This window comes from Myxine glutinosa, chromosome 2, assembly GCF_964187855.1.
Source record: "Myxine glutinosa chromosome 2, kmMyxGlut1.1, whole genome shotgun sequence".
NCBI lineage: Eukaryota > Metazoa > Chordata > Myxini > Myxiniformes > Myxinidae > Myxine > Myxine glutinosa.
This window is the reverse complement of record NC_136262.1, coordinates 257098605-257108982: the sequence shown is the minus strand read 5'-3', so window position 1 is coordinate 257108982 and position 10378 is coordinate 257098605. Positions and strand designations below refer to the sequence as shown.

Here is a 10378-nt window from a genome sequence, read left to right as displayed (position 1 = left end):
TTTTCCATGAATCTTATATGACTGTAAAAAGGCAGAGTGTGATTGCCAACAACTACAGTCTAATGTCAGGTGGGTCACACCTTCTATAGATGTCGAGCATCGCCCACAACTCATAAACTGATTAAGGAATGGATAACAATTTAGTGTAAATGGTTTCAGGAGAGCAACAGAACTCGGTACATTCCAGTGAAGGGAGTACTGAGAACACTAAGGGGACAGAGCATTGGTCGATGGGGTGTTTGGGACAGAAAACCACAATCGGTGAAAACACTGATGTGACAAACTCACAATAGCAAGAAATATAAAAATGTGAATGATGTATGATCATTGATCATCAGTCTAACACTACATCGTGACGTGCCTGACGACTTCAACAACGTCACAAATTTAGGACATTGATCCTTTATGCATCTATATGTATATTGTTTGTTTGGTCCTGATGGTTAAAATGGTGGTGATGGTAAAAATGGTGGTGATGGTTAGAATGGTGGTGATGGTAAAAATGAGGGTAATGGTTAAAATGTTGGTGATGGTAAAAATGGTGGTGATGGTTAGAATGGTGGTGATGGTACAAATGGGGATGGTAAAAATGGTGGTAATGGTTAAAATGGTGGTGATGGTTAGAATGGGGGTGATGGTAAAAATGATGGTAATGGTTAAAATGGTGGTGATGGTAAAAATGGTGGTGATGGTTAAAATGGTGGTGATGGTTAAAATGGTGGTGATGATAAAAATGGTGATGGTAAAAATGGTGGTAATGGTTAAAATGGTGGTGATGGTTGGAATGGTGGTGATGGTAAAAATGAGGGTAATGGTTAAAATGTTGGTGATGGTTAGAATGGTGGTGATGGTATAAATGATGGTAATGGTTAAAATGTTGGTGATGGTAAAAATGGTGGTGATGGTTAGAATGGTGGTGATGGTAAAAATGAGGGTAATGGTTAAAATGTTGGTGATGGTTAGAATGGTGGTGATGGTATAAATGATGGTAATGGTTAAAATGTTGGTGATGGTAAAAATGGTGGTGATGGTTAGAATGGTGGTGATGGTATAAATGATGGTAATGGTTAAAATGGTGGTGATGGTTAGAATGGTGGTGATGGTATAAATGGTGGTGATGGTTAGAATGGTGGTGATGGTATAAATGGTGGTGATGGTAAAAATGGTGGTGATGGTAAAAATGATGGTAATGGTTAAAATGGTGGTGATGGTTAGAATGGTGGTGATGATAAAAATGGGGATGGTAAAAATGGTGGTAATGGTTAAAATGGTGGTGATGGTTAGAATGGGGGTGATGGTAAAAATGATGGTAATGGTTAAAATGGTGGTGATGGTAAAAATGGTGGTGATGGTTAAAATGGTGGTGATGGTTAAAATGGTGGTGATGATAAAAATGGTGATGGTAAAAATGGTGGTAATGGTTAAAATGGTGGTGATGGTTGGAATGGTGGTGATGGTAAAAATGAGGGTAATGGTTAAAATGTTGGTGATGGTTAGAATGGTGGTGATGGTATAAATGATGGTAATGGTTAAAATGTTGGTGATGGTAAAAATGGTGGTGATGGTTAGAATGGTGGTGATGGTAAAAATGAGGGTAATGGTTAAAATGTTGGTGATGGTTAGAATGGTGGTGATGGTATAAATGATGGTAATGGTTAAAATGTTGGTGATGGTAAAAATGGTGGTGATGGTTAGAATGGTGGTGATGGTATAAATGATGGTAATGGTTAAAATGGTGGTGATGGTTAGAATGGTGGTGATGGTATAAATGGTGGTGATGGTTAGAATGGTGGTGATGGTATAAATGATGGTAATGGTTAAAATGGTGGTGATGGTTAGAATGGTGGTGATGGTATAAATGATGGTAATGGTTAAAATGGTGGTGATGGTAAAAATGGTGGTGATGGTAAAAATGGTGGTGATGGTAAAAATGATGGTAATGGTTAAAATGGTGGTGATGGTAAAAATGGTGGTGATGGTAAAAATGATGGTAATGGTTAAAATGGTGGTGATGATAAAAATGGGGATGGTAAAAATGGTGGTAATGGTTAAAATGGTGGTGATGGTTAGAATGGGGGTGATGGTAAAAATGATGGTAATGGTTAAAATGGTGGTGATGGTAAAAATGGTGGTGATGGTTAAAATGGTGGTGATGGTTAAAATGGTGGTGATGATAAAAATGGTGATGGTAAAAATGGTGGTAATGGTTAAAATGGTGGTGATGGTTGGAATGGTGGTGATGGTAAAAATGATGGTAATGGTTAAAATGGTGGTGATGATAAAAATGGTGATGGTAAAAATGGTGGTAATGGTTAAAATGGTGGTGATGGTTAGAATGGGGGTGATGGTAAAAATGATGGTAATGGTTAAAATGGTGGTGATGGTTAAAATGGTGGTGATGGTAAAAATGGTCGTGATGGTTAAAATGGTGGTGATGGTTAAAATGGTGGTGATGATAAAAATGGTGATGGTAAAAATGGTGGTAATGGTTAAAATGGTGGTGATGGTTGGAATGGTGGTGATGGTAAAAATGATGGTAATGGTTAAAATGGTGGTGATGATAAAAATGGTGATGGTAAAAATGGTGGTAATGGTTAAAATGGTGGTGATGGTTAGAATGGGGGTGATGGTAAAAATGATGGTAATGGTTAAAATGGTGGTGATGGTAAAAATGGTGGTGATGGTTAAAATGGTGGTGATGGTTAAAATGGTGGTGATGATAAAAATGGTGATGGTAAAAATGGTGGTAATGGTTAAAATGGTGGTGATGGTTGGAATGGTGGTGATGGTTAAAATGGTGATGGTAAAAATGGTGGTAATGGTTAAAATGGTGGTGATGGTTAGAATGGTGGTGATGGTAAAAATGGTGGTGATGGTTAAAATGGTGATGATGGTTAAAATGGTGATGGTAAAAATGGTGGTGATGGTAAAAATGGTGGTGATGGTTAAAATGGTGGTGATGGTTAAAATGGTGGTGATGGTTAAAATGGTGGTGATGGTAAAAATGGGGGTGATGGTTAAAATGGTGATGGTTAAAATGGTGATGATGGTTAAAATGGTGGTGATGGTTAAAATGGTGGTGATGGTTAAAATGGTGGTGATGGTTGACATGGTGGTGATGGTTAAAATGGTGATGGTAAAAATGGTGGTAATGGTTAAAATGGTGGTGATGGTTAGAATGGTGGTGATGGTAAAAATGATGATAATGGTTAAAATGGTGGTAATGGTTAAAATGGTGGTGATGGTAAAAATGATGGTCATGGTTAAAATGGTGATGGTAAAAATGGTGGTAATGGTTAAAATGGTGGTAATGGTAAAAATGGTGGTAATGGTTAAAATGGTGGTAATGGTTAAAATGGTGGTGATGATAAAAATGATGGTAATGGTTAAAATGGTGGGTGATGGTAAAAATGGTGATGGTAAAAATGGTGGTAATGGTTAAAATGGTGTTGATGGTTAGAATGGTGGTGATGGTAAAAATGAGGGTAATGGTTAAAATGTTGGTGATGGTAAAAATGGTGTTGATGGTTAGAATGGTGGTGATGGTATAAATGATGGTAATGGTTAAAATGGTGGTGATGGTAAAAATGGTGGTGATGGTAAAAATGGTGGTGATGGTAAAAATGATGGTAATGGTTAAAATGGTGGTGATGATAAAAATGGTGATGGTAAAAATGGTGGTAATGGTTAAAATGGTGGTGATGGTTAGAATGGTGGTGATGGTAAAAATGATGGTAATGGTTAAAATGGTGGTAATGGTTAAAATGGTGGTGATGGTAAAAATGATGGTAATGGTTAAAATGGTGGTGATGGTAAAAATGGTGATGGTAAAAATGGTGGTAATGGTTAAAATGGTGGTGATGGTTAGAATGGTGGTGATGGTAAAAATGATGATAATGGTTAAAATGGTGGTAATGGTTAAAATGGTGGTGATGGTAAAAATGATGGTAATGGTTAAAATGGTGGTGATGGTAAAAATGGTGATGGTAAAAATGGTGGTAATGGTTAAAATGGTGGTGATGGTTAGAATGGTGGTGATGGTAAAAATGGTGGTAATGGTTAAAATGGTGGTGATGGTAAAAATGATGGTAATGGTTAAAATGGTGGTGATGGTAAAAATGGTGATGGTAAAAATGGTGGTAATGGTTAAAATGGTGGTGATGGTTGGAATGGTGGTGATGGTAAAAATGATGGTAATGGTTAAAATGGTGGTAATGGTTAAAATGGTGGTGATGGTAAAAATGATGGTAATGGTTAAAATGGTGGTGAAGGTAAAAATGGTGATGGTAAAAATGGTGATAATGGTTAAAATGGTGGTGATGGTTAGAATGGTGGTGATGGTAAAAATGATGGTAATGGTTAAAATGGTAGTGATGGTAAAAATGGTGATGGTAAAAATGGTGGTAATGGTTAAAATGGTGGTGATGGTTAGAATGGTAGTGATGGTAAGAATGGTGATGGTAAAAATGGTGGTAATGGTTAAAATCGTGGTGATGGTTAAAAAGGTGGTAATGGTTAAAATGGTGATGGTTAAAATGGTGGTAATGGTAAAAATGGTGGTAATGGTTAAAATGGTGGTGATGGTAAAAATGGTGGTGATGGTTAAAATGGTGGTGATGGTTAAAATGGTGGTGATGGTTAAAAAGGTGGTAATGGTTAAAATGGTGATGGTTAAAATGGTGGTGATGGTTAAAATGGTGGTGATGGTTAAAAAGGTGGTAATGGTTAAAATGGTGATGGTTAAAATGGTGGTAATGGTAAAAATGGTGGTAATGGTTAAAATGGTGGTGATGGTAAAAATGGTGGTGATGGTTAAAATGGTGGTGATGGTAAAAATGATGGTAATGGTTAAAATGGTGGTGATGGTAAAAATGGTGATGGTAAAAATGGTGATAATGGTTAAAATGGTGGTGATGGTTAGAATGGTGGTGATGGTAAAAATGGTGATGGTAAAAATGGTGGTAATGGTTAAAATGGTGGTGATGGTAAAAATGATGGTAATGGTTAAAATGGTGGTGATGGTAAAAATGGTGATGGTAAAAATGGTGGTAATGGTTAAAATGGTGGTGATGGTTAGAATGGTAGTGATGGTAAGAATGGTGATGGTAAAAATGGTGGTAATGGTTAAAATGGTGGTGATGGTTAAAAAGGTGGTAATGGTTAAAATGGTGATGGTTAAAATGGTGGTAATGGTAAAAATGGTGGTAATGGTTAAAATGGTGGTGATGGTAAAAATGGTGGTGATGGTTAAAATGGTGGTGATGGTTAAAATGGTGGTGATGGTTAAAAAGGTGGTAATGGTTAAAATGGTGATTGTTAAAATGGTGGTGATGGTTAAAATGGTGGTGATGGTTAAAAAGGTGGTAATGGTTAAAATGGTGATGGTTAAAATGGTGGTAATGGTTAAAATGGTGGTAATGGTTAAAATGGTGGTGATGGTAAAAATGGTGGTGATGGTTAAAATGGTGGTGATGGTAAAAATGGTGGTGATGGTTAAAATGGTGATGATGGTTAAAAAGGTGGTAATGGTTAAAATGGTGATGGTTAAAATGGTGGTAATGGTATAAATGGTGGTGATGGTTAAAATGGTGATGGTTGACATGGTGGTGATGGTTGAAATGGTGGTGTAGGTTGATTAAACTTGGCAACAATATGCATCTGCTGTTGGTAAAACATCCTTTTCCCCTCTATTTTCCCATATTTTGTTCTGATCGTGGTTGAGAAATGAAAGAAAATATTTCCTGAGATTTAAAAAAGATAATTCATCATTTACCTCGACATACTTCATCTACATCCACATTAAGTTTTACAGCGGATACGTTATTTGTTAATGCACATAAATGTCCAGGACTTCTTGACCATTGTCGGTTCCTTCTACTAAAGAGGACTTTCTAACATCATCATCAATACCTCAAAATATGTCGAATGGGTAGTCTAAAAGAAATATAACAGGTATGTTGTAGACGTCAGAGCTCTTGTGCTTTGATTAGTAGCAAATAGGGAATTCATGAAACATTCCTCTTCACGTTGAAAATATGGTCCTTGAGTTATTTTTGTGGACAAATGCTGATGGCTCATTGTCTTTGGAGACAAAAAGACCAAGTGACAACGTAATCAAAAACCGAAATTATGACCATTTGATGATCTCAAATCAAGAAATCTATAAATTATTTATTCTAGGTGTGGTCATCATCATAATTTCGAATACAGCACAGGTGGCTCCTGTTTTGCATCATTTCTGGGAGCGTGCCTCTGCGGCTGATGCAGTGCCCCCTCTAGGTTAGAGCAGGAAGGAATTTGTCATTTGTTCATGGTGCCAGCAATGGCTTGCATACTCTTCACGAAGGACACCGTGGGATCTTTAGCATCCACCAACTAATTCCGTCAGACGGGACACCCGGTTTAACGTCCATCCGAGGGACGGCACACACCGATGAATCAAGATTCGAACCCAGGCTATACAGCTTGGAGCCAGGTGTGTGTACCTCGAGGCTATCCTGTCAGCCATCTTGGTTTGCTGAGTTCCCAGCCACAATGGAGGACATTTGTGTCAATTTCAACTCCGACTGGCAGACGGTACAAAGTTTAACTAGAACTCTCCTGTAGTTAACACGTTTGACAGCACAACATTTGGAGGGCCGGCAACACCTAATGAAGGGCCATAACAGAAGACACCTGGAGAATGATCTAATACCTGATAGACATAAACAAGCAGAAAAAAAAACCTGATATGCTTATTCAAGTTGACTGAAGCACACACCTTTATATCCCAAATACAGTGAATTGATGAGTGTTATTGCAATAAGTCATGGCTTAACCACAAGATAAACGAAGCATATTTACACAAGACTGCTGCACATCAAGGTAAGACTGAAAAAGGTGCTGACATATCCTTAGATTAGGAATGGAGATCCGTCTTACTAATGCAGCACCACCTGAAATGTGGTGAGTTTAAAAAAAAATTGGAATAACGTGCCACACCACAGTGCAGTGTACTTTCCCACGTGTAGATGTTTCCCACCTTCGTCATGACAGTCGCACCCCTGGCACCTGCAGGTGAGTTCGTGGCCTGAACAAAAAGTGGCGCCGTATCCAGCAGTGGCCATGCACCGCGGGCACGGCAGGTGTGAAGCTCATTGCGAAAGGTGCGTACATGCGGGTCCCCAAAAACGCTACAAAACAGCCTGTGACCCTCCGCGGTGCTCAGGGAGCACGAGCTTTCAACTTTCCGGGTCACCGAGATGGTCGGCCCATCGTGAGAGCACTGGTGTTGTTCCATGAGGTCTGGTATGCCACGTATGATAGAATGGTATGTTATGTCGCCACGACAAGCTCGGGTGAAGCGTTGGGCGCACTGCTCATACGAGCGCAATGCCGCGCACATGTGCGCACGCCCTTCCGTTGCCAGAACACCTGATGTCGTGTCCACAAACTCTGCGGTACACCTGCGGATGTGGCACTGGGCATTGGCTGAGGACAAAGAGGGAAAGGCAGAAAAAAGACAGTCAATGTCAAATCTATATTAAATCCCACCACTGATTTGCTGTTTTAATGATTGTATACAATGCTGTAAAAACAATGACAAATGTTGTTGATAATGCATAAAAAACTGGCATCAAGCTTGGTTCCCAAAGGAGGAGGTGGTGGTGGCATGACAGCTGCAACAGGCAGACTCGGGCATCTGGGGCGCAGCGCTTAACCCACAATCTGACAATAACTGCACAACCAAGCAGGGGAAAGCAGAGGGGAGGTACCAGCGGAGCCGAGCGCCAACAGCAGGAGAGGCAGCACGACGAGCCGAGGTGGCGGAGGCACCAGGGCTCCGCTACCCATGCCCGTCCATGCGGCCGCGCCGAGGAGATTGTGGGAGAACGTGGGAGGGCGGCGGGAGTCTGCCGGATCTGAGACTCTGGCGAAAAGAGGCGGGCGAGGTGGAGGTTCTGGGCAGGCATCGAGGAGGTGTGGGAGGGGCTTTAGGGAAGTCCTGCGGAGGTGGTGGAGGGAGGAGGATCCGAAATGCATCCTCTTAGCCATGCGACGCGCCCGCCTCCACCTCACGCTGCCCCACATTCCTCCCTAAGTGCTCAATTGACGAAGGAACGAACCGGCGCCCGCAAATTAATTGGCGTTTTCCCGGCTTTCTCCGGTCGCTCCCTGGCTCTGCTGGCGACCCCTCTCCCCCACCTCGCCATCCCTCCACCCTTCGTTCCTCTGAGATCCATGAGGGTGCATGTCGTCACGCTCTGTGCGCTTGCTCAAATCCCCCATCACATCTTTTTTTATTTCATTATGAGCAGCCAGCCACCTGCATTGCGTGAGAATGGCTAGGAAGTTTTTCTCTAACCTCACCGAAATTAATTGGTGAATCTATCCAGGTTGTTGACATTGTATCCATTTGTATCATGTCTGCTGTAAAAAAAAAAAAATTGGTCAATGCAATTTAATTGTCATACAACACACAACAACAGGCATTTTAAGGCCATTTTCCCTGCTAGAGCGGGGGTTAGCCTTGCGGTCCCCATGACGATGTTCTCCATTTTGCCCTATTTTCTGCATCTCTCCTTGTTAACCCCCTTGCCCACATTTCTTCTTCCACCATCTTTAGCCAAGTCTTTCTCGGTCTTCCCCGTCCTCTACTTCCTTCTACATTCATTTCCATCACTCTTCTAAACCAGTCACTTTCATCCTTCCTCAACACATGACCAAACCATCTCAACCTGTTCCTCTTCACAGCATCCATCACAGGCTCTATTCCCATCATCTTTCGCAATTCATCATTTGTCTTCCTTTCTCTCAACGATACTCCGCACATCCGTCGAACCATTCGCATTTCCACCCTTTCCAGCCTTCGTTGCTGCTCTACGTTCATTACCCATGTCTCGCTCCCATAAATCATAACACTTCTCACACATGCACCATACACCTTTCCCTTCACCTTCAACGACACTCCCCTCATCATCAGCACGCCACTCAGTTCCCGAAACTTCTTCCATGCACATCTCACTCTAGCAACCGTTGCCGAGTCTGATCCACCTTCTCCATTCAGCATGTCTCTGAGGTAGCAAAATGTTTTCACACCTTCCAGCTTCACTCCGTCTCCAAGATCCAACTCAACAACCAACTCAACTCAACTCAACAAGATCCAACTCAACAGTCGAAAGGACCGACTGGACAACCCTCCCATCTACTTTCTCAACAATCCTCTCCAAGAAGTTCTGTCGCTCAAGCTTTTGGGTCTCACTATCTGCCATGATCTTTCTTGGGAAAACCACATTTCCAAGCTGGCCTCCAAAGCCAGTCGCCGACTGGGCATCCTCCGTCGTGCGAAGTCCTTCCTTGGCACACCTGAGCTCCTCACCACATACAAGGCTTTCATCCGCAGCTCAATGGAATACTGTTCCCCCCTCTGGGCTGGTGCTCCTGCCTCACACCTTGCTCGGCTTCACGCTGTTGAGGCCAAAGCTTTCAGAATCATTGGAATCTCCCGCGATGAAGCTATCTCTGAGGGCCTTTCACTCACTCACCGCAGGCAGGTTGGTGGTCTTTCTGTCTTCTACCGACTCCTCTCCGGCCTTGCTCCCCCAGCTCTCTCTGTGCTCTGTCCCCCCAATATTCCTTCAGGTCGCACAAGATCTGCCTGCAACCCTCTTATGGTTAAACTGCCAAAGTCTAGGCTATCTGCTCACCTTCACTCTTTCATTCCCCTTTTCTCCCGCCTCTGGAACAAACTCCCCCACTCCCTTCAATCCCACTCCTCCCTCCAGGTCTTTAAAACAGCTGTTCACCACCATCTCTTATCTTCCCCCATCGAAAACCTTGATCTTTTCTACCCCCGGTAATTCACCCCAGAGTCCTTGCAGTGTTCATATGTTTTATTCCTCTCCCACCTCCCCCCAAGTCCTCCCGATGTCCCTGCTCTCAAATGTTGTGTTTGTGTCCTTCCCCCTCTTCCCCCTCTCTTTTGTGTCCTTCCCCCTCTCTCCCCATCTTGTCTGCCGCTCCCCTTGTTTTTTGTGTTTTGTGTGTCGGTTTGTCTTTTTGTGTGATTAATGTTAGCTCTTTCACGAGCCTCGATGTTGTATACAAAAAAAAACAAAAACATTTCCTCCATCTGCAGCGCCCTCTGTGCACATCTTACATTTGAATGTAGCTGCCACACTGGTTAATGACCCTCTCAAACCACTACATTTTTGATGAACCCACTCAGCGCACATTGTACACTGAATGGAGTTCACTCAGACACCCTTCCTACACACAGCACAGGGCCACTTCCCAGTTCTTTCCACCTCACCACATGCTTTACCACTTGCCATCACCTTTGTCTTTCCAATATTCACCTTCAGACCTTTTCTCTCCATACACTCCTTCCACTTGTTCA

At 42.1% G+C, this 10378-nt stretch overlaps 1 protein-coding gene across 1 annotated transcript in view; it reads right to left on the bottom strand.

The window, feature by feature from the left end:
- Positions 1-7927, bottom strand: part of LOC137420629 (hemojuvelin) — a 13716-nt gene extending 5789 nt beyond the window's left edge. The window contains exons 1-2 of the mRNA XM_068105847.2: positions 7755-7927; positions 7022-7470 (exon numbers count right to left, since the gene is read on the bottom strand). Coding sequence (XP_067961948.1) covers positions 7022-7470; positions 7755-7833 — 528 coding nt within the window. The 5' untranslated portion in view covers positions 7834-7927. The remainder of the gene's footprint in view (positions 1-7021; positions 7471-7754) is intronic.
- Between the last annotated feature and the right edge of the window lie 2451 nt (positions 7928-10378).